This window comes from Drosophila arizonae, chromosome 3, assembly GCF_054131065.1.
Source record: "Drosophila arizonae isolate 15081-1271.41 chromosome 3, UAZ_ARI_1.0, whole genome shotgun sequence".
Taxonomy (NCBI): Eukaryota; Metazoa; Arthropoda; class Insecta; order Diptera; family Drosophilidae; genus Drosophila; species Drosophila arizonae.
The window spans coordinates 15,659,416-15,685,554 of record NC_142923.1 but is presented as its reverse complement, the minus strand read 5'-3'; the positions used below and the strand labels follow the sequence as shown (position 1 = coordinate 15,685,554).

The 26,139-nt window shown below is 38.6% G+C and overlaps 1 protein-coding gene across 1 annotated transcript; it reads right to left on the bottom strand.

Moving 5' to 3' along the window:
- Nucleotides 1-3,348: 3,348 nt before the first annotated feature.
- On the bottom strand, nt 3,349-25,891 carry sens-2 (zinc finger transcription factor senseless-2). Its single transcript, XM_018001812.2, has 5 exons — nt 24,528-25,891; nt 12,590-13,406; nt 11,630-12,013; nt 11,123-11,304; nt 3,349-4,331 (listed from the first exon to the last, which is right to left on the bottom strand). Exons 1-5 carry the CDS (start codon nt 25,021-25,023, stop codon nt 3,967-3,969), a joined length of 2,244 nt encoding a protein of 747 aa, XP_017857301.2. The 5' UTR covers nt 25,024-25,891; the 3' UTR covers nt 3,349-3,966.
- Between the last annotated feature and the right edge of the window lie 248 nt (nt 25,892-26,139).

The following is a 26,139-nucleotide window of genomic DNA, read 5'->3' as shown; positions in this document are numbered from 1 at the left end:
ATTAATTATTATGAGTAAATGCCTATTATTATGGGTAATTTTTGATTTTTATTTTTTTTTAATATTATATATTTTAAATATTATTTATGTATTATAAAATTATAAAAATATATTGTATGTATGCAAATGCATATTTAATTAATTAAACTATATAAAATACAAAATATTATAATAATGAGCTATCAAATAATTATATACCAATATAAAGAAATGTTAAGAAAAAAATTAAAGAATTTTACAAACAACCGTTACCGTCTGAAAAAACTCACTTTCAAGGCCCAAACACTAACTCCATTTTTCGAATTTTCGATTTTCATCCCCATATAGGGCGATCCGCCATATCTCTTTGAACCTGCATTGTTTATTAAATAAAGGCATTTCTATACTGGAAGTTAAAATATTTCTAAATTTAATCATTTTCACATTTTATCGTTGAGTATTTGACAGCGATTATTTTAATTTCTTGAACAAAGAAGGAGTTAATTCAGTCTCGCTTTATAATCTTCTTGGTTCTCATGCTCTTTTGTCTGTTATTACGCATTTAAGATACCTTGGAAAACAATTTGGGATTATTAACAGTTATATTCACAATGAAATGTAATTAAGATCCATTGTCTTATCTGCGGCTACGACTACCCTCGGATTGCAGCCAGCAGAACTTGGCCGCACTGAAAGGGTGTAAAGTTGTTGAAAAGTCTTGAGTCATCTCGCTGGCTCTCACTCTCTCTGATCTGAAATGATCTTCATGTCTGGGCTCCATAATGATGGCGGCAATAAATTCGCATTAAGAACTTGGGATGTTACGATGTACGAGAATATCCAGATGTTGCGCCCATTACACGATCTTTGACAGCGACTTTAAAGCAGCGAGTCGGACCCTAAATCATGTGAGTTGCGTGTCGAGGTTCCGCGACGACGATCCTGCGGGGCTAACCCCAAACCCCGTCGAAGGTAGCCACGCTAATTGCGCTTAATTCAGTCAAAGAGCCCGCATGGCCTCATGTTTTATGGCACATCACATCACTCGTAAAACATAGTTGCGATCCAATAATTTAGATCTTCTGGATGCATTGCATGAAGTCGAAGATCAGTCAGTCGAACGAACGAACGTACGGACGGAAGTTGCTGATTTCTGTTCAATTTGTGACTGGGCATCGTTTAAAGATTGATTGATCAATGCTTTACGATCACCTACGCCCCCGGTCAACGACTCTTTGGGCTTTGCTTTGGCCGCTCGGCAAAACGTTTGACGATCAAATCGCAGGATGTTATCGATCATTGCATAAATTAATGTTCGATTTGCTTGGCTTTCCACATTTTTATTGTTGCTAACGACTGTGGTAATTGCGGGTAATGAGTTGCACCCAGCCTCTCTCCCTCCACCTCTCTCTCGCTCTCTACTAATTCCGCTGACATATGCATAAATCTATCAATACCACTAAATGCTGCTGGTCCAAGCATTCATGAGTTGGGTTCACAGCTCTAGAATTTCCCAGACGATGCTCTAAGGGAAAAACTAAAAATGTCATATGAATAACAAACGCAAAAGTGCTCCAACTCAAAGAGTGACAGACTATCTAAATACCATGTAAGAGTGTTAGCTCTAAAGTTCATATCTACTCCTATATATATACTCCTATATATATATATATATATATATATAGAGCGGAAGGATAAGAACAAAAATTACAAGAAACAAAGATTGACAGAATATCTAAATACCCTATAAACCTGTAAGTTCTGAGGAATATATCTACTGCCTCATATGTAAAGAGCTTAGATTTTATATAAAGTATACCATGTTTACAGGGTATCAAGCAACATGTCTGCCATACACGTATTGTCAGGTAGACAAATATTTTTTATTGATGAAATTGGTTTCGCTTCGACTCCATTTGCAAAGTAGACAAGTTGCCAAGCAAATTGCAGACCTGGGAATTCACACACACACACACAACCACGCTCACTCGCACACCCACACACGCAAACACATATGCATGTGTGAGTTAGAGCTTCTTCATTCGCCATGCAGCATTATTATTTTTTATTGTCAAATTTTGTTTAGAGCGAGTGCCGGTGCCAGTGCCGGCATTTACCCTCGTCTCGTACGTGATATCGGATACCCGTGAACGGACACTTCAGGGAATACGTATACGAGTGCCGTACGTATCCGTACACGAGTCTCTTCCACTTATGACTCTTTAATCATGTGGAGTTTTTGCATATTCAAAGCGCACTCCACATTGGACATTTCCATTTATTCTATCAAACAAATTTCTTTCTGCTGGCCAAAAACAAAGGAATTGGCAACACAGCAAGCAGGTGTCATAGCCACAAAGAAGAAGAAGCAAAGAGATGTCGTGCTCATGCATTTTTAACTCTTTCATTGACAGTTCGACTTGCGGTTTTGATATGCAAAGTCAAATTCCTATATTGATAATTGCTCTTAAGGGAGCTCCTTCCAACACAGGTCAAATAAAGTATGAATATTAAAAATAAAGTAAAATATGTCCAAACTTCAGAGTTAACTTCAGATAAAAAAAAATATACATATATTATTTATATTTTATAAAATAAATAATAATAATATTTTTGGCATTTATTATATTTATAAAACATAACAACATTTAATTGTATCTCATGCAATAATTACTGAGTTGTTATAAAAAATAAATAAATACTACATACTATATTAATGAAATTACTTTATAGCTGGCTCAGAATAAAATAAAATTGTTGTTGATTATTAAATTCCAAATTCAATAACAAGTCAGCAAGAGCATAAAATGGAAATAAAAAATATGTAATAATCCAAATAATTAATAAGTTTATTAATAAATTAATTTGCTTTAATTTTTTTATTCCTTACTTTTATTGTTATTATTTCTCTGAGAATAAATGGAGTAAAATACCGTTTTCCCCATTCTGTGCCCATAAGTAGCCCAATATTAATTAAAATACTTGATGATATTTAGTTTTAATTGCTTAATAAATTTAATTTATTGGAAAACATAAAAATACTTAAAATGTATGTTAGATTTTTACGTTGTTTTTGTTTCTTTTTTGTTGTGATTTTTCTTTGTATTTTTTGAACATTAAAATGAAAATATATTTATTTAGCATTCATATTTTTACATACATACACACATATGCATAAATAAGTTAAAAATTCATTAATTAGACTAAATTCATTGGAATGATATAATATCAAAATAGCGTTTAAAATTTCACAACTATCTAGAAGCGAAAATGTGGAACATTTTTAATAATTATTATTAATATTTGGTTTATTCTTAGTTTTTTCTTTTTTTTTTTTTTAATTACATTTTACAGTTAGTACACGTACGATTCATGGCTTCGATTTGCATTTTGATTTTTGGCGCCGTTTAGCATTTAATTTTCAATTTTGTATATATATTCCACGTGTAGCAGCTAAGAAGATATACGTACATATATATGTGTATATACATATATCTTTAATCGTTAAATTCCATGTATAATAATCCAAATACAATCACACACACATACAGACAAACATATCGAATATGCATATATTTATATATAATTTACAAAAAAACAATTGAAATTTCTTTATAGTTTCTGTGTGCTGAGGGAGTGAGATAGAGAGAGATAGAGAGAGAGAGAGAGAGACATAGAGAGAAAAGGGGAGCTAGAGTTTGAGTTATTTGATTTAACTGTTCTTTGGTATATAGTTTATTATGGTATTTGGTATGCAACTATTTGTTATATTCTTCTTCTTTTTGTTATTTTCACTTCTTTTTGGCAACAAGGGAAATTTCTGTTCGGTTGCTTGCGGCTTAAACTACTCAAATTTCATTAACGGCAAATGGAAATGCCAGCTATTGCACAATGTTTCCGGCTAGTTGGAACTGGAACTGGAACTGGAACTGCTACTGACACTGGAACTGGAACTGCCACTGGCACTGGCACCGGCTCTGTTTGCTGTTATGCCAGCAGCGACACCTTCTGGCAGTTCATCGAGTTAACCGGAGTCCCGTTCACGGCCGTCTGTCCCGTCGGCTGAGCTGGCGCCTGGCCGATGCCGATGTTCTGTCCGGGGGCTGCATTCAGCTCGGCTGCAGCTGCAGCCGCTGCGGCGGCTGACATGAAATCCACCTTGCCCAGGTGCACGCGCAGATCCGTGTGCTGGGTCTCCTTGTGCCGGCGCAGATCCACCTTGCGCTGGAAGGACTTGTGGCAGAGCTTGCAGGAGAAGGGCTTGTAGCCCGTGTGCTTGCGGGAGTGGGTGATCAGGTTGGAGCTCTGGCTGAACGCCTTGCCGCACACCTGGCACTTGTGCGGTTTTTCGCCTGCAATAAAAATGAAAGAGACAGAGAGAGAAAGAGAGGGTTAGTGAGTGGAAACTAAAATCGATAGGCGATTTTGCACTTGTGCATTTCGCATTTCGCATTTCGTACTTCACATGCACAGCCAAGCAAGCAGTGCGCGCCATTTTAGGCAGCTTTGCTTTCATGACCAAGTACCCGGCCAGCAATCCACCCCCATGCAACCCCCCGCAAGTCTGTGCGGCGAGACAACCCCCACAGCACGGAGCCTCTGCGCTCGACGCTCTGTAAGTCTTCGTCGCCAGCAATGGCGTCGACGTTGCCGAAAAACCACAGCGACAAGTCGACCCCAGCCCCATCCCCCACACTCTGTCCCCACCCCCACAGCCGGCTATGTCTCTGCCTCTGTGTCTGTCTCTTCGCCACACACATTGAGTTTTTAAATTTCTACTTTTTGGTTCATCTGTGTGGTGCTTTGTGGTTTTGCAGCACTTAAAGCCAGCAACCACATAAAAATCCACAAAATTTCTATGAAAACTTTTTTTTTTTTAAAGCATTTTACATCAATTTTGTTGTGCCTTCAAGTTCTTCCTTTTCGTTTTTTTTTTTATGGCCATTTCAAGCGCATTTTTATACTGTTTAATTTTTCATTAGAGATTTCCGGCTGGCCCACCCTAATTGAAGTTCTCTTCTTCTGGTTTCTTAGCCATTTTGTGGCTAGTCGGCGCCAAGTGCTATCAAAATTTCATTCCAGATTTGATTCGCAGTTATCAAAAGTTGAGAGCTGGCTTTATATGCTATGGAAATCTAATCAGTTTATGGTTTTTAGCTGTTATAGCTATATATGAAATATTTTAATTCCAGCTTACCTAATTATAAATGCTTAGGAAATTATTCAAAGATATGACTGAGAAAGTTCAAATAGTACTCTTTAACAAAATTTTAAGGTAATATTTTTAAAAATATTTATATAACTTTCTTAATACAACACACAAAGTAAAAAGTTTGCTATAATTGTATATATTTAATATATAAGTTTAAGTTTATCTTTTTCTTTTAGTGTATCTATATATACATAGTATGTATTACATCTTTGTTGTTGTTGTTTTTTTTTTTTTAATTTTTTTTTTTTAATATTATTTTATTTCTTTATTTATTCTTTCTACGGCATATTTCTGTTTATTTTTTTAATGCAACTTTTATTGAGTACTCGTGGATCGATATTGTTATTGGCTTTTGCAAGTAGAAGCTTTGGTTTAGTTTTATAAAAAAAATATATTGTATTAAACTTCATTTCCGCCTCCCAAATGTTCAGTTGCTTGCTTTTTTTCAGTGTAAATATAATATATATAAATATAAATACATACATATATTTATAAGTATGAAATACTGTTTGTTTTTCTTTGGAATGCAATCAAATTGTACACTCTATATATATGTATATTCAATATATATATATATATATATATATATATATATATATATATATATATATATATATATATATATATATATATATAAGTCTGTAACAAACTGAACAGATTGTCTATTTTTTATGATCTTTCGAATGGAGCCTCACAATTATTGTGTGAGCTTATCTTGGCTAGTAGAGATAATGTCATAGACAGCGATATATGCCCACACACACACACACACATACACACCCACTAACACACTTTGGCTACAAAATGTTAACTTGGGTTTGAAATTTGCCAGGGAATATGAGTGAGAGGCGAGCGAAAGCAGTGAACAGAGTGAACAATGTATATATAAAGTAAACACACACATACAGACATAAAATAACAATGAAACAGACACACACACACACACATAGAAGGCACGTTTATATACCAGAGTATATATATATATATATATATATATATATATATATATATATGTGTATGTGAGCACAGTCTCTGTAAGTATATAATGGAATTGCAGCGACGTGATTCTGAAACATTCGACCGTTGGGATGTGCTCTGATTCAACTTTGGCTCCCGCGGCAGGAGTCGACGTCGTTGTGCTTAAGGAGCAGCTGAAGCAACGTGGAGGCGTGGCAGACGCAGCTGTAGCAGTAAAAATGAAAAAACAGAAATTGAGTAGTCATGCTGTAGTAGCTCTCGGGTCGAACGACTGCCACGACTAGCTCGAGTGCTCGTCCTTGCGGAGCATGTACTCCATGGCAGGCAGAGCTACTGCGCTGCTGGCTGAAGGCTGCTGGCTGAAGGCTGAAGGGATTCTCGTTCTGCTCGAGAACTGCTGCTGCTGCTGCTGCTCGGGGCACGTTCGTGCACTATCGGCACAAATAACGTCACGTAGTCGCAGAGATTATAGAGCAGCTTTTATTATTTATCACAGCAAACGAGCGACGAGCACTAACGAGACCCAAATCCAAATCCCGTCGGCCGACGCCCGTCGGCAGTTGGCAGTTGGCAGTTTCCAGCTGGCAGCTGGCAGCTGGCAATGTGGGCACTCTCAGAGAAAGCGAACGCCCGGCTGGCGAGCTGTAAGGGGGATGGGGGGAATCGCAGGGTATCTCTGGTTAGCTGCCTGGCTGCTCTAACTAACACGCCAAGCTGTGTGGGGGCTATCTGTATGTATGTATAGGCAGCCAGTGAGAGGGACGGGGGCTAGCAGAGCGGCAAATGGACTGAGGCTGAGGTGAGTTTTTTTTTTTGGGTGGAGGAGGGATGTGGATGGAGAGGGTGGTGCTGGGGCTGTCGGGGTTTTTGTATGTACAGATTTCAAGGATTTTTATTGCATCACATTGTGGAAATTCTTTTAAATCTTTGCTTGCTTCTGCGCTGCTTTTTCTTTTACTCTTCTAATATTTTACGTCTGTCTAACTGTCTTAGTGTGCGTGAAAGTGTGTGTGTGTGTGTGTGTGTGTGTCCTAGCAGCACACTCGGCATATCCTTTCAATTCAACACGTTTTATATTTCGCTTTGCTTTGCTCTTTCAACATTTCATGTTTCTTTTCCCCGAGTCTCATAACAAAATAACGCATACGCAGCGTTGCCCGAAACAAAAAAGAAACAAAAAGACGAATAAAAAAATTATATTTAGCTTTAAGCGCAACGCATAGAATCAGAATTTAATATTCCTGGTATGCGTTGAGATTTGATTTCTGATTTTATTTTTTTATAGTAGACAAAAGAGATTTTGTTCGCACCCTAACGTGAGTTAATCAAAGATATAATAAAATGCAAACAAAAATAAGATTGATTAAAAGTTATTTCATTGTAAAGTGCATTTCAGCAAAAATTATAAATTCCTAAATAAATTCCTAAGCCAGTTATAATTGGTAGATTAAAAGGTTTCTTTTGACATTCAACAAAACCTTTATATGAATAACTCCAAGGCTTGGAATACCTTTAGTAGAAAAACTTTAATTCTTAATATGTAAAAGCTAAGCATGCAATTACTGAAATTAAAATATTTGGAGTCTTTCAGAATATGGGTAATGATATAAGAAATACAAACGCGAAAGTCAAAGTCTTTAACCGACCTTGTATATATATATATATATATATATATATATATATATATAAAATTTTAGTAGGAAAATATTCTTTAATGTATTTTGTTTGTTTTTGCATATCTAAATATTTTTTGAATTTATCTCTGTAAAATTAAAATTTATCTCTGTAAATATATATTTTTTCATGTAACCAAAGTCTGTTGGTTTATAACTGAAGCTTTATAACTGAATCAAATATATCATTAAAAGTAAATTAACTTACTAAAAATTAAATAATTCCTCACTAATTTCCTTAAACAATACTTTTGAGGTCAGCTCTTTAAAAAAATCAGAGAAGCTTTAACTTATTGATTTGCTTAGCAGCCTTGACGGGGCCAAAGGTGTTTGCTGAATGTGCAGATGAGTTTAGAGTTTCGGATCGAAATGAAACTCATGAATAAGTAAACAAACACACACACACGCATTGACTCACACAGCTATATAAATGTATGTAAGTATGTAAAATATATTTTTGCTCCGCTTTTATGGCGCATAAATTTACAAACCAAAAAAAATCTGAGGCACGAAAATAAAAAACACAAAAAAAAAAAAAAAAAAACGCAAATGCAGGGAAAATGGAAAGGAACAGACGGCAAATCACATCAATGGGGAAAAATCTGCTGGAGCAGTTATTGCCGGCAATAGAAACACGTCGCAAAAAACACTGGGAAACGCAAAGAAAAGCGGAAAAATTAAGGATAGTCGTAAAACGAGGCAAAAAGCACGCACGCAACGAGTCGAACGAGATAAGAAAAACCAAGAGAAATGAAAACTAAGCCAGGGCCAAAAGGAAGTCAAAGACTAAAGCAAAGCACGAGACGGAACGGATCCGTTATCATATATCTTGAGGTGAAAGGGGTTCCTGCTGCTGCTGCTGCTGTTGTTGTTGTTGTTGCGGGTGGCTAAATCGAAGACGCCAAACGATAAAAATGTCTGAAATATTTGTGTCTGACTGTGTGTGTGGAGTCGCCTTCCACTGATTTAGCCAGACGCTCGCTAAAGGCGAATGAAATGCGAATGCGTTGGCAGTTCTGGGTTGGGGCCCGCAGAGCTCTGAGTTAGAGTTAGAGAGGAGGAGCGCAGTCGGAGGCTGCTTATTAGAAGGTTATTATTTTGGCAATTTACAAACTGATTTGAGTGCAAGATTTTGCAGAAATGAAGAAGAGAATATAATGATAATATTATCATAAAATTTGCCAAATGGTGCAAGCGAAAGATTTGGTGTTGAAAAGAGAAGCAGACGCGACTCTGAAAGATGTGAGGCACATAATAATGATATATTGCTGATGAGATGATTTTTGCGAAATTTGAATTATTTTATTATTATAAGACGATTCATTTTAAGGGATTTCAAAGTGGTTCTAGAACTAAAATTATACAAAATATTTAATTATAAGAAAAACAGAATAGGATGGTAACAAAATGTGACAATCGGAGAAGATTCAACTTATTGAGAGCTATATAAATATAATCAACCTGCAAACTATATTGTTTCTACGAGTTAACTAAAAATGTTTTAATATAAAAGTCCTTCAGCAACATTTTAAGCTCTACCAAATGTATAGTATTTTCATAGAAAATCAAAATAAAATACATTTGTTTTTGTATTTTTATCAATTTTGTCATGGAACTTCTTTAATTAACTATCAAAGTTGCTAAAGAAATTCAAAACCAAATAATTTTTTCTTCCTTTTTAATAAAATTACTCATTGTATTTCTTTGTACATGAAATATCAATGTTGTTTCGCTCATGCTTTTGCATGAGTTTTTTAAATAAAGATGACCGTCATAGTCATACTGATAAGAACAGAGCTCTACTGCTGGACTGAACTGCTATGAGTAAGAAAAAATCAAAAACAAGAAAACTATAGAAATCGATGCAGACGCCTAGTGGCTCGAGGCGTAATGGCGGCGCAATAGTGCGCGTAGCGGCGGCAGCAGCGCAGTTGCTACGTTTTCGGCAGAGCTTTGTTGTTGCTATAGTAGTTATAGGGGTGTATGCGCAGCTCGCACTGGCACAGAAATATATATACACGCACACACACACACACAATCTCACAGCGCGCTGTCTCGGCGAGTGCATGTGTCAATGTGTGCGTCGTGTTTGTTATGCGTGTGTGTGCGCGCGTATAAAACAGAAAATCAAAATCTCTTGACTAAATTTTTCATTGGTCGGCTGTGATTTCTCTGCCCGCGTCGCTTGACGCGGCACGCTCGCTCGCTCTCTTTCGCGCTTCAAGGCGTAGCCTAACGCTGTTTGCCTGTGTGTATGTGTGCGTGCATGTCTGCTTGTGTATTGTATGTGCCGTTGTCTTTCCAATGCCTCTCTCCCAAGCTTTGTACATAGCTCGACGTCTACGCTTCGCCTCACTGCTCCTTCTTATCAGTTACATTTTACCGTTGTATATATTTCGCTCTGCCTGTGTGTGTGTGTGTGTGTGTGTGTATTGAGTGCTGCTCTCTTGCGAATTTTGTGAGAGTGAGCGCGCGCTTTTATAGTTGGCGCTCTTTTCAGCTGTTTTTGCGATTTCCTATCGCCGTCGCCAGCTCCATTTTACCACTGCCCCCTCCACCCAAGCGCCGAGTGCCCCAAAAACTCGTCGCTCTGTCAACTGGCAAACTGTAACTGTAATTGGAACTGCGACTGCGGCTGTTGCCTTGGGTGGTGGTTTGCTCGACGCTTTAATGGCGCCCGCTTACGGGACACACTCCCCTTTATTCGCCATTCTCTCAAAAATTGCAAACCCCTATGTATGTTTGTGTGTGTGTGTATGTGTATGAATGTGCAAATATCAATTTATTTTAACATATGCGTAATATCCGCCAAACTTTGCTATTTATTTAAAATGATTATTATTATATTATTATTATTATTATTTTTATTTTATATATATATAAATGAATTAATAAAGCTTTAGATTTTATTTATTTTTTAAAGTTTATATTTTACAAGAGAGCGGTAGTGCTATTATAAGATATCATAATTTCCTCATTTTATTCTCACTTTTCCTAGAGCTTCAATTTTGCCTTAAAGCTCACAAAGTAAGATTTGATCTAAGTAGATCTTTAGGCTAATATTACTAAAATACAAATTATTACTATTAACAACATTATTAACATTGTTATAAAAAATTCACTAACTCCAAAAACTCTCGATTTCTTTATCTTTCATATCTAACAGGGTATTACTTCCACTCCTTCATCTATTTAACTCTTTAGTCCGTTACTTAAAACTTCATCCATGCCCCAAATCTCGCTTATATAATTATTTCAACTACGATTTGGTTCAACTTACCGGTGTGAATGTAGGTGTGCTTCTTCATATCACTCTTTTGATGGAATCGCTTGCCGCAGTAGCTGCAGGGATAAGGCCTCGTGTCGCTGTGGATGAGCAGATGGGTGGAGAGGGTGCTGGAGCGCTTGAAGCGTTTGCCGCACTGTTTGCACTCGAAGACCTTTTCCACATTGTGCACCGCCCTGGTAGAAGAAGCAGAGGAAGAAAAACCGTTTAACGACATGCAGCATAAACAAGCTGGCGGCTATTTGGTGTAATTAAAGCCAAGGCTCGAATTCCCTGGAGCCGCTGCTGAATGCTAAATACAACCGCAAAGCAAACATTTGGCCAGGCCAAATCCAACATTTCAGCTAAATTAAGTAACGCAAAACTGTCCCTGGCCTGGCCCGGCCCCTCATTAAGCATGCAAAGTGTTCCCCGCTGCAGTGGGCGTGGCTCGGGGGCTATGGGGCTGCAGGCCAGAGAAGTGGCTGACCAAATGCCTGTGGCAGAGCGCCGTATGCATACCTGTGCTGGCTGAGGCTGACCTCATGGCCGAAGGTCTTGTTGCACAGCTCGCAGGCGTAGGGCTTCTTGCCGTGGTGGGTGCGGCGCGAGTGCACCTCGAGTCCGTGCGGCGTGGAGAACATCTTCTCGCACTTCATGCACGAGTACAGGTCGCTGAATTGGTGCAGGCCCGGCCACTTGGCCGCCATGTGATGGAAGTGCAGATGCGGCGGATGCGACAGACCCAAATGACCGCCGCCGGGTGGCACGCCCACGCCGACGCCAACAGCCGCGGCTGCTGCTGCCGCTGCGGCGGCCGCAGTGGAGCCATTTTGGCCAGCAGACTGGAGTGGCACCATTAGGCTGCGCAGCCGGAAGAGATTTTCCTGTGAGTCTGGATGATAGCTGCAGAGGTGAGACAGAGAGGGAAAGAGAAATAGATGGGGAGAGAGAAAGAGTTAGAGAATTAGCTCAAGTACGCACTTAATTAAGGACAGGTTGTTGGGACTAATAAGCACACTGAGAGAAATTCGTGTGACTATAAAATATTAAAAATTTTTTTTATATAATAAATTAAATTAAATGCAATAATATATATTTCGAAAATGAAGTACATAATTTAATTAGTTCAGTATTCATGAATACCAAATATAATCAAAATATTCAATCAATTTAATTAATAAAATATAAGGAAAATATAGAGTAAATGAATGAAATATATATACGGAATATAACAGAATTAATTGAATATATTAGGTATTTTTTATATATATTATACTTATAGCATTATATATGTATAATATAATAATTCATTTAATATATTTTGTAATTTATTAAAAAAAAATTAAACATTTTTAATTTTTAACTTTTTTTTTTTGTATATATTATATTATATTATTTTTGATTATTTTAGTACTCATTTTTCTTATTTTATTATTATTATATATTTGCTTTATATTTTAAATAGTTGCCTCAACTTACCCCGCAACCAGTCCAGATTGTTGTTGTTGCTGCTGCTGCTGCTGTTGTCCCTGGTGAAAGGCAATGGCGGCGAAAAAGGGCAGCGCAGGCGAGAAGATGGGGCGCTGGAACATGGCCGCTTCGTAGTTGGGCGGGTAGTTCTGGCGCATGGCCTCCAGTGGATTGGTGGGCAGAGCCAGCGCCGCGTTGGAGGCGCCGATCAGGCTCAGCGGAGGACTGCGAGCGCGCCGGGTCGAGGGCTCGTCGCGACGCAGCAGCGCAGAGACGGAGAAGAGATCCGATTTCTTGGCGCTGCTGTTGCTGTTGGCCGTGATGAGCAGCTCTGAGGCGGAGATGGAGGCGGCACTGGGTGAACTGATGCTGGGACTGCCGGGCGGCGAGTCCACTTCCAGTTCGACGGACGAGCTGCTCGAGTGCGAGCGGGAGCGGGAGCGGGAACGGGAGCGCGACCGAGAGTGCAGCGAGCGACGCGAGTGCCGCGAGTACCGCTCGTGGCTGCTGTCCGCGTCGTCCATGTCGATCTGCGAGGAGCAGTGGGAGGCGCTGCGTGAACGGGATCGCGATCTGGAGCGCGACTGACGCAGCTGCTCGCTGGCTGTCAGATAAGGCAGCGGCTTGGGCCGCAGCTGCGGCTGCTGCAGCTGCTGCTGTTGTTGCTGTTGATTCTTGCTCAGCATCGAGATGGAATTGTTGTTGTCCTCCGTCAGGGCGACGCTGTGCGCCGGCAGCGGCGGCGGCTTCAGCCCGGCGGCGGCCACAATTGCCGTTAGGCGTTCAGTCTTGACCAAATTGCTTATGCTAAAGGGGTGAGCGGCATCTGAAAGAGAGAGTGAGAGAGAGAGAGGAAGAGGAAAGTGAGCTATTAGCAAAATCAGAACAAACAGCAGCGCATCATCAATCACACTCGCCCAAGGAGTGAGATCCACCTGTATAACACACACACTCACATACACACATACGCTGACAGTTGGCAGCATATCGAATTTCAAATGTAATTATTTTCGTATTCAATCGCCTAATCCACCTTACATGACCATTAATTCACCCTAATCAAGCGCATAGCAGCAGCAGCAGGAGAAGCAGGAGAGGAGAGAAGGAGGCGAGGGCATGCGAGGATATTACCGTTTTGCTCGCCCGTTCCGCATTTGACATCAACGCCTCGTCGTCATCATCATCAACAGGATGAACGACTGTGTCACCCAATACAACGCCCAGGGTGCAAATAGCCACCCGACAAAATAAAAGTGAACATATAAGGTCGACTCGAATGAACGTAGCATAGATAATAATGTGAAAATAATAGTATTATTAAAAGAAATGGAAAATAAACAAAAAATTAAAAAAATATTTATTTAATTACAAAAATAAAAATAATAAAATGTTTAAAAATATTTTAAATATTTATTCATAATAATTACTAATATTTCTTTAATTCCAAATAAATTGTATTAAATATATAATCAAATATTTTTTTATAGTCATATATAATATATATATTATATATGTATTATATGTTATATAATATATATTTGTTTGCTTGAAATAATTATTAAAATTACATATTTAAATATCCCAAACAAATAAAAGTCATGGTAAAATTATTTCCGTTCTAATATATATTTGCAAATTTTCTGATGCACAATAACATTTTCGACGCTTTTGTGGGGTGCGCCCAAGACGTGCGGCAGCCGCAGCCTTTGGCGTGAGTTTCAGCCTCTGATTCGGCTGTCGAAATGGAATAATAATAATGTGCGTTTAAATAGAACATCTGTTCGGTCCGCACTCGGCTAAATGGAGCATGACAAAACAGAAAACACACACAGAGCCCACAGCCAGGCAGCCAGGCAGCCAGATAGAGGATGGCGACAATTGTGGGTTGACGCAGGCGCATTGCTGAGCAGCGAAAGGGGTAAAGGGACATAGCCAGGGGCTCGAGCGAATCCAAATCGAATGAATGAATACGCAGCGCAACAAAAGAATAACAATTTGACAACATTCTAATTCGCCACGCAGATAAAAGTAACTGCGCAGGCAGTGGGAGTTGTCTAGGGGGCGGGGTTCAGCCGGAAAAAAAGAGCAGAAAATGGAGGACGATTTTTGATAATACGGCTTTGATTCAGTCAGTGAGCCAGTGAGCCGGCAAACGCAAAGCCAAATAAACATAAACAAAAAACCCACGCACATCCGTCAGATACGGATACAGATACAGATACAGCTACAGATACAAAGATACTTTTGCAGCCACGCAGTTTAATCGCAGTCGCCGCGCAAGTGAGGGAAGCTATGGGCTGTGTTCTCTTTGTACTTGGAGGCCTTCTGGCATCGCAGAGTGTCAAGTGTTTTTATTGCATTGCGCCTTTGTTGTTGTTGCTCGCTTCCAGCTTGCCTGCGTTTTAAGTGCTGCACAGGCACAGGGCAACACTTAGCGAAGGCAATCGGCAGCGGAACTGCTCGAAATTAAACAGAAGCGCAAAACACTAGCCGAACTGCTAGAAAGAGGGCTACGAGGTTGATGAAAATGTCAAAATTGATATATTTACCATTTACAAATATGTTAAAATTCTAAAAGGCTTCAAAATTCATAAAAAATTTTTTAAGCATATATAAAATACATTATTATTTAATGTTTCAACTTTATTTATACTTAAATTATTAATTTAATCTTAATTATATTTAAATTTTAAATTTAATTTTAAATATTTTTAATGGTAATTTTATTTAAATTTTAAATTTAATTTTAAATATTTTTAATGTTAATCATATATATTTGGAATTTTCGACAATCCGCCCAAACTATTTTCATGCTGGTTGAAAAAAAAAAGAACATATTTAAAATGGGTTAAAAATTTGACGAAAAAATAAAAATGATCAGCAGATTAAAGATAAGAATATGTTATACACATATATATACATATATGCATATGTCAACAGTCTCAGGAAAAATCAATTAAAATCTAAATCTATCAAATTTTATTTTGTATTCCAACATGTATCAACAATTGCTCTACTCCTAAACAAAATCACATTAGCAATTTAACAGACGTTTTCTTCTGTCAGGTTTTTATCCTGCAAGCAGATCCTTAGCTTCGACTTTCTATGCTTATTCAACCCATTCTATGCTCATTTCCTTGCCGTGACTAATTTATGTATTACTTGTCCGCACTTCACATCAGATTGTGCTCATAAATATTAAGCAGCTACACGAAAGCTAAAATTGACAAAAAATAATTATAGAAAAAGCAAGCTGACCCCGCACTGCAGCTGGCCATAAAGCGGGCAAATTTTAATCATCGCCATTTACGGCAAATGTCAATTGGAAAAACCCTTTATTCTAATTATGCACACAATTGTCCCGGGAGCATTATCACACAGCATCCATTCGAATGGCCAGCGAAACAGTCAAACGAATCGCAGACAACCACCAGCACCAGTTGAGTGGTGTGGCTGTCCATGGAGCGACAGACAACGAGAGAGAGAGCGAGCGAGAGAGAGAGAGAGAGAGAGAGAGAGAGAGAGCGGTTATTTGAAAATCTAGAAAATGGTATTTTCATGTTTCAAACTAAAACTGAAAACGTTTAACGTTCGCCAAAAATTTTGGTACACGGACAAAAATCAACCCTGGCGACAGAGACATAAACAGAGACAAGTGGATGAGCTTTTGGTAGCTCACGGAGGCCGACTTGTTTAAATGATAATAATGAGCTTAAGCATCTGGCTGCCCCTCAGCCTGCAGGCTGACAATGTAAACAGACGACACGCAGCGGCAGCGGCAGCGGCAGCGGCAGCAGCAACAACAAACCGCCCACCAAACTCGCTTCCATCCACCTCATCTGCTACTCCTGATTCTGCTCCTGCTCCTGCTGCTGCTGCTGCTGCGGCTGCGACCCCTGCGTACTCAGCCCTTGGTCGGTAGTAAAGTCATAAATTTGTGCACATTAGACATAGCCGTCGTCCAACTGTGCCCCCTTACAGCTCTCAGTCAGCCCACACTCGAGCTCTGGCTCTGGCTCTGTTCCTGGCCACCCTTCGACTCCCTGTTCATCTGTTTTTATACGCCCGGGAGCAATATTCACGCAAGAGACGGCAGAAAAAAGGTAGAATAATTATTCGACACTGCATGGTAATTGAAATCATTGTTATCCTGTTTATACGCCCCTTGCCACCTTGCCACCGTTGTGCCCTTGCGCCCTTGCCACGCCCCCGCAATTGATGCGCTTATGGCAGGATTATCATTGTTCGGGCTCGATTGCGCAGCGCGAATTTGTTTAGCATGTGATAATTATTACAAATGCATTTAATTCCTAATTTTCCAAGAGTTTCTTAACTTCTGTGGAGAACTTTGCAGAGAGTTGATCAATGTTTTAGAAGCGGGGTAATTTGAGAACTTATTGAATTATATGAATATACGTATATTAAATTTTATGACATACAACGCATTTTAACAAAAAAAAAAAAATAAATAAATAAATAAATAAATAAATAAAATAAATAAATAAATAAATAAAAATAAAATAAAACTAATAATGGCTATAAATTATTTTATTTATGTGAACTGATAATAAAAATGTATAAAAATTTAAATAAGACAAATATATGTATATAAATATATACAAATGTTTTTTCATATTATATTTATATCTTTTTTATAATAAATATATTTTTTTGATATTGACTTATAAATGTTATATATGATGTTATTATACACATTATAAATATAAAAAAATGTATTTTATTTAACATATGCATTTTCCATGTAGTAACTTAATATTAAATTTTTATATTTATATTTAATTATCAAAAACACATATATATGAAATATATATTCCTAGAATATAAATAGCACTCTGACCTAGCCCATATACTTCCTCAACTTCCTCTAATAAATTGTGCAATTGTTTGTCCCCATTCAAGCACTATATGATTCACAATCAATAATGAAAGCCAATCGATCAAAAGTTGTGATAGAACAGTAGTTAGGGGCCGCCAGGTCCATATAAATACTGGACGTACTAAACTATTGTAAAATTTGTGCTTTCGGCAAATATGAAAGCGGTCAAAGGAACACGAATATAAATCGACCAAACGGACGGACGGCAAACACAATAAATATTGAGCTGGTTGAGATATGCCAAAAGTGGGGGCCATAAACTTTGGGCCGATAGATTAGGGCCATGATTTGGTCGATGAAACAAGCGGCTGATGCTTCATTAGCGGATTCAATTTCGATATCCACTTCGAAGTCGAACTCCAAGTCGATAGCGATATAGCGTGAGTGCCTGCCTTGAGAGGTGCTCAGTTTTCTCAATCCAGAGCCTAAGCTCCACTCCAGCCGGCATTAGATGGGGATTGCGTACTCAAACATACAACAGTTGCAGTTGTTGTTGCCTCTAACTCTCGCTGTGGCTCTGGCTCTCTATCAGCAACTGTTGCTCTGCTGTCGGTGTGGGCGCTTTGAAGCGTCTCGAAACGATTGCAAATAAGCCAAGCGCAATTACAAATTACATATTTACTTTATTTACCTTTACCATTACACACTACAAATCAATCGCCACAAATGCCAATGCCAATCCAATAGTCCCACCATTCCGTCCATTCCGTCCCCCGTGTCTATGTCGAGTCCAGTCGCTCGACTGGCTTATCGCTGGGGCCATAAATCAGAAGGCTATCTAAACTTTAGACTCTGTTTTTTTTTTCCTCTGCTGATAAATGACATTTAATTGGTGCTCGCACAGACCCCAGCACGTTTTCACTTTTCACAAAAATAAAAATCATTTATAAATATACATATGAACATATTGATTATATTAGATTCACACATTCCTGGAGATCATAAACCAAAAATTCAAACTCAAATTCGTTTTCTGTTACCATTTCAATATTATCTCTTGGTTTTGCAGAGTTCCTGCCTTTTTTTTATGATACACGGTAGAAGCTTCTTTATTTGCTTAAATATTTTTGTGATTTTTTTGCTGGAACTTATCGATAACAAGGGCTATAGAGAAATATAAAACACAATTGCGCCTATATAATGATAGAGGCCACAATTTCCTTTTATTGACCAATATAAAAAAAGCTTATCGAGTGTACTCAAAATATCATTGGATACACTTTAGCCCACTGGGTGTGCGACTATTTTAAGCACGGTTCCCATTCGAGTTCGGTTTCAACATAACTACAGTTAGCAAAGACCTAGATTCTAGTTTTCTGGGCGGCCGGGGTAGATAGTTAATTTTGTATATTACGTTTTAGTACCAGAGTCCAATTTTAGTCAGGGTTGTAAACTGTCTGTCTGGGATTTCATATCGCAGCCATAAGCTGATATCGACTGGTAGCGTTTATGACGCTCGACTGCGATATATAGCAATATCCTATAGAAATCGCAGTACTTCACACCTGAATGGTGAAATAAAGCACAGTTGGCGGAGTAAGGTTACACAAGGTCTTGCAAAATGTTGGACAAAGCAAACAACAGGGTATTACAAAGTAAATATATGTGCTATATCAGCAGTGTATTAGGCATCGTTGCATTGCAAACTAAGAAACAATCAATGTGATATGTCATTAAATCTTAAGATCTATTCTTTTCCTTTATGTATGTATAATTTATAATTAGAGAGGGCTATGTTTATGTAGCAATAGTTGGAATAGTTTTAGTATGATATATGTAATACCAGATCAGGTAGATCATATATAACTATAGCTAAATTCCTTTACTATAATATGATTGAATATAATTATCTCATTGCTCAACATATGGACAATACCATTTTATAATATTCTATAATATAATATATATATATCTTTGAGAATGTGATCTCTGCACTTTGGCAGTTTTTCATAAAATGACTATCTATGTTATATAGTAGATATTGTGACATACTATATCTAGATATGAATACATTTTTTATAATAAATAATATTCATCACCCTCATCTGAGACTTATCCCTCCCATACTCTCTTAGCACCTTGACAATCCTTTATGATATTTACATAGATATTACATTTGACAATCTGGTTCTTTTTTGGGATTCTAAAATCTGTTCCAATTGAGACTGTTTGGAACGTGACGAAAAAATGTTAGGTGTGATTAATAAGGGTTTTTTCACAGTTGAAATTGATTTTTCTTTGTCAAATATGGCAAAGACAAAGATAAACTGAGCAAATATAATATATAAATATATATAAAAAAGTGGACTGCTTTTTAATGTGGCATCAACTAGGACAGAGTCGATCTCTTTTCCCTTTCTCTCTGTCTCTCTCTTTATTTTGCGGTCGGCTCAACGAACTTGTTGTTGTTGTTGTTGTTGTTGTGTACTTATCGGTTGTTGGTTGTTGTTTGGTCGGTTTTACGATACTTTTACTCTTTCAATTTTACAACTGGGCGAGGATATTGACATGTTTAGATGTCGTTACCTATTTACCTTCGGATCGTAAATCATAAAGCGTGTGCGGTGTGCGGTGTGCGTAGTTATTAGCGATTGGCTATCTGACATAAACGAGCGACCACAACAACAGGAACAACAGCAACAACATGCAACGGCAACGGCAGCAGGAACAGCTACAAATGTATCTTGCAGATACATAGATACATGCTCTACATATAAGCGTAGACAAGGGCTGACTGCCCCTTTTTGGTATCTTTATAGATTTACAATGCCCAATTTTCGTCTACTTGGGAGAAGTTGAAAGATATATGACAGCCGTTGAGCGCATATTCGATGAGTTGCCAATGATTACGACGTGCGCCATAAATATTTCATAAATATTGCTCTGATTTTCGTTGCGACAATTTGTTATTGATCAATAATATACGAGTGCCAAAGGTAGCCAACACCGTTAGCTGCAATAGACAGGTACACTGTGAAAAAAGTCGAATCGATGTTTAGGACTTCATTCGAAATCTCTCCAAGTGGAGTTTAAATTAAAAAAGAAACTGTTCACATCAATTTTTTTTTTTTTTTTTAATAATTATAATTGTAAACAAAGCGTAAAAATATACAAAACTTGAAATACATTTTTAATAAAAAACACAATATTAATAATGAAGAAAATTAATTTTGAGTTGAAATAATAAAAAATACAAACAAACCGAAAAAAATAAATAAATTAAATAAATGCATATGAAAAATATATTTTTATAATTTATGTATGCCTAAAACTTATTAATTTTATTTTATTTTTTTAATTTATATTAAATTTGCATCATTATTCTATAACTGTCTGTATGTCTATTACACCTTCATTACCAAATTATGATAAAATTCCCAACAGTCCAAAATTATTTTCATACTTCTGCTATCTAATAGGTAGTTTTTTTTCTCAGTGTGCGTGCATTGCCCGTGCCAGGCCAAAGGGTTGTTCAGCTCGAGTCGCCTGTGCGAATGCCCTACAAGCGCGACACGTGTTAATCTTTTTATTATTATTTTTTATTTAGTCAGCTTCGATTGCTAAACCACTTCAGATTATAAAGCAGGCAGTCATCGTGATTGCTTAGGGCGTTTTCAAATTCCTCGAACTCGAATCAGTCGTATACCCTGAATATCTTGAAAGAGTAGCTGCTCTGGTGTATCACTCAAGCCGGTTTCGGAATTTAAACTGTTTTTACATGCGTAAATTTTCGAGATAGTCGAAGCCCAATCGCTTCACTGATTAGAGAGCTCGATTTATATATATATATATATACACACACATATAGAGTCGATAGGATATTTCGATTGCTTTTAATTGATTCGAATCGCTGTTCAATTGTTTGGTGTGATTGAAAATGGCTTAAGAATTTATTGTCGAGTTTATATCGCCTCAACTCCGATGCCATAAACCCAGTTAATCTATATACACATAAATTATATGTATGTAGCTTTTTTAGGGGCACAAATTCCGAAATTCGAAATTCGTGCACCTCTCTGGCACTGATATCATTTCGCAAATATGCGCAGCTGTCTTCGCTCTGATAGATCAGTTGCCCATGTGAATGAATCAGTGCGTTAGGTTCTCTGATTAGACCATTTGATCTCTGATCTCGCTCGTGTTCGACTCATCGTCTGCCCTCTCTGTTGGGGTGGGCGACAGTTTTAATTTATTTTAATTCGTGACTCACTTTGCGCTACGGTAAACGTAACCCCGCACCCGAAAGACTTCTATGTTTTCTATGCGTTAATTGTATGAGGCGAAAAAAAGCGGTTGATCCATTCCCCACAAGCGACAATCTTAATTGATGTCTTTACTTAATAGGAAATCGAGACGGAAATTACTTAACTGACCTTTAGTCTGGCCAGGTTATGCCAGGAATTAACGACAATTTAAGTGCTCAAATAAGCGACTCATTATACAGATCTTGAGAGATCTTGAGATGAGCTTGAACTATTTCATGCACACTGGGACTACAAAGTGAGACTTATACATAAGCCTTTAACATCTATCTAATCTATTTAATATCTAAAAAATACTATTCTATATATGAAATGAAAAAAAAAAACAAATTCTCATTTCATTCCGCTTGCGAGCAATTATAAAAATTGATTTCCCAAATTTTCAAGTCCGAAATTGTAACGAATTTAATTACATTTTCTCTGCAGCCGGTTGAGATTTTTTTATGATACTTGTTTAAGCCCGGCAACGATGGAAAATGGGCGGGCGGCTGGTCTGTGGGCGGAGGAAATCCTTGCGATGATTGTGAATTGGCGACAACACAGCACAGCGCTCCGCCTGGCCAATCAGTCAGAGCGCAAGACACTCGGGAAATTGTGGAAATGGTGAAAAGCTGACGCTCGCCAATATTTTACAAAAAAAAATATATCTTAACAAACAAAGCGAAATTCATTTTCCCAAGCAAAGGAAATAAAAAACAGATGAGAGAAAAAGCCAACAACAGGAAAAGCAAACGCATAGAGAATGTGAAAATGGTGAAGAGAAAATGCGGAAAGCGGAGCAAAAAACGTGGCGCGCCAAACGGAATTGAAAATTCTGCACAGCAATACATGTGTGTGTGTCCATGAGTGTGTTTGTACGTGTGCGTGTGTTTGTGTTTGGGCATATCCATGTCTGCGCCGGGCTCAAGCTGTGGAGCTAAAAACATATCCGCTGGATACATGTAATACCGGTAAATGAAATCCGCTTGTCGCTGCCTGTGTGTGCTGCGTGTGTGTGTGTGCTGTGTGTGTTTGTGTGTTTGTGTGTGTGCGCAGCATGGCTGGCAACACTCATTCATTCATTCATTCAATGCTCATATTCGAAAATTCAACTGCGATGGCGACGACAACTGCCACATACACACACACACACATATCACATACACATATGCATGTACACATGCCTGTTGTCTGTATCTATGAGTTTTGTCCGGTTTGGCTTGTCTGTGCGAATTCGTTTCCGTATCTGTGGTTCGCTATGGATTTTTCAATCCCCGATATCCATTTGTCCGTCATGTCCACACGGAAGATTTGCACATTAAGCGCCACACACACACACACGCAGAGAGAGAGAGCACACATATACAAACGGAATAATGAATATTCTGCGCCCCCCTTTTCGCTACGCCCTCCCCCGCTTGTACAATTTTTTCAATTAATCTGACATTGTTCTGGGCCACGTTGGCGGCTTTTTGGCCATTGTCAGAAATGCAATATTTTAAAATCTCACATTATTCAAATAATTTTTACAAAAATTTACTGCAATCGAGTGTGTGTGTGAGAGAGAGAGAGAAGGAGAGAGAAAGATCTGTGGCAATATTTTTAATTAACTTGGGAATATGAAATGTGGCATTTGGGAAAAGCTTTCGGTTGGGCGCATCAGATGCATTGCCAAAGGACTGGGTTGAAGCTCAGCATAAATATGGAGACGGGTCTTAAAACGAACTATGTATATAGACAAATATAATATATATACATATAATATCGACTAAAAAAATATTTATAAAATATGAATCCTCTTACAATTCGAGAGATTCATTAATCAAGAACAAGTTTATCTAAAAAGATTAAGTTTAAGTAAAAAATATGATATCTATGATATCTCTATCCATAATTTCCATAAAAGAAAATTGCTAACAATATTTAAACAAATTAATTTGTTTAAAAAATGTAAGTTCCAAACAATACAAGCACATTATTTCTTTAATAATAAAGAAATATATATTTTGATATATTTGGATATATGAGTAATTTGAATTCATAAGTATACAAAATCTATTCAGGAACTACAATCTTAGCAGCTCTTAATAACACTTCGAACAGATAAAAATGCATAAAATTCATTTTATGATTGTGAGTTGATTTGCACTAAAGTTTTCTTTTGTTTGCATTTTCTTTTTTTTTTGTCAATTGAAATACAATAACAAAATACAAAAAAAAAAAAAAAAAAAAAAAAAAAAAATTAATGCTGTAGCAGAATAAATTTTCAGTCACAAAAACTAAAAATATAAATGATTGTGATTTGAAATTTAAAATTGTTTTACTTATACCATGTTACACACGATATTTAACTTTTGTTATATACACATACGTTTTTTTTTTTTTTTTTTTTTTTTATTTTAAAAATAAAATGAAACAAATAAATGTTAGCCATATAAGTATGCCCTTGGAATTTACGCTCACTTGCATATGTATGTATGTGTGATTGTAAAAAACTAAGTATGTTTTTGAATTTTTGAATTTTGTTGGTAACATTTTTGGCATATTAATAATAATAATAATAAAAACATACAACTGTATTACTATTTACATTTCACTATACAAGTCACTGTTTCAAAAGACTTTCTTTTCCAAGAAGTGTTTGATGGGGAAGTGTTAAAAGTTAAAGGGAAAACTTTTCTTGAAAACAAAACTCTCTCTAAACATTATTTCACTGATTTTCACACACACGCATTTATAAGATCTGCACACATACACATACCCAAAGTTCTGTATTATAAAAGCTCTTGGTTTGGATCTCTTGACTTACCGTCGGTGTTTCGCTTCTTGGGCAGCACCGCCTTGAAGGCGGACATCGGCGCGTAGTCATGTGGCGAAGTAGCCGCCGGAGGCAACTGCTGCTGCTGCTGTTGTTGGTGTGGCTGCTGTTGGTGTTGCTGCTGGTGTTGGTGCTGGTGCTGGTGATGGTGCTGCTGCTGATGTGCATCGACAGTGATTTGGGCTGGTTGCATGCGCTGGTGCAGCAGCTGCGTGGGCGAGGGAATGGCGGCCATTGTGGTCAAGGTGCTGAGATCGCGCACCTGCAGCGAAGCACTCGAGGTGGCTGTGGGGGGCGACGCGGATGCTGAGGGGCTGGCGGCGAACGGGCCGCCGGGAAAGTCAGCGGCAATGGCGGGCTTGAAGTTGCCCAGGCTGTAGTCGATGGGCAGGTGATGCTGCTGTGTAGGGGGCGGGGCGGCAGAGGCAGCCGAATGCAGCAGATGCTGATGCGGGCCTGCAGGCGCTTGCATCTTGCCAACGTTCATGGATTGAGTTTCTTTATGTTCTCAAAATTATATATACCTTTTCGATTTTGTTTTATGTAAGTGTTGGTAAACGTTTACAGGTTTTGGAAAGACACACGCGACGGCATGGGCAACGGAAACGGATGCGGATGCGGATTTACACGCGCGTTTTGGCAATGGCAATGGCAACGGCTGCGAAACAGATTTCTATTGGGTTTTAATCAGACGGCACGCGCGCCAAGCAAGCAGCTGCTGGGCTGTTGTATAACTGTTTTGTTCGGCGTCATCGAGCGGACTAAACCCGTAAAAGTTAATCACGGCCGGTCGCTGGGCGCTGAGTTGGAAGCCATGGAACGCGGCTGGTAGACGCCGGCGCCAGCTGAGGCTGAAGCTGAGAGTGAATCTGGCGGCTGACAGCGACAGCGACAGCGACGGCGGCTGCGGCAGCAACAGCAGCGAGTGGCTGGCTATGCACTTGACACGCCACGCTTAGGGTGTGGACCAGGTGCGGGGGTGGCTGCGCGGCTGGTTGGTTGCCAGCTTATCGCAACACGCAAATTCGCCGACTATTCCAATTGTTGCAATTCCGATTTCCCAGCCAAGATTGGAAGAAATCAAGTTGTGCGTCGACTGAGACTGCGACAGCGACGGTGACTGCGAACAGGCAACAGCGCAGTTGGCGCCAGCGAGAGGCTGTGAGAGCGCAACTAGAACAAATACTCGTACTCGCACTCGCACTCGTTGACTTGCTTTGCGGTTACAGTTATTCGGCAAGCGTGAAGTGAGCGAGCGACCACACTGAAACGAACCGTCCGTGCGCCACAAAGCACAGCTACTGACGAAAGCAGAAGCAACGACAGCGAGCTCTTTGCGCTCTCTGCTTTGGTGAGCGTGTGAGCATTGCGACACCCACCACCAGTGCCACCCAAGTGACTTGTGCGAGCGAGACGCCTAGCTGTTGCGTGCATTCCAGTTGGAATCACAGCTGGAAGGAAGTTTGTGTAGCCCACCACCATTGCTGCATAGGCGCGCTCTCTCGCACACACACGCGCTCTCGACACTCAGCTGCTAGCTGGCCTCGTCTCGCACACTGAGCAGCCTGTTGATTATTGGGCTACGCCCAGTTTCCAAGCCGTC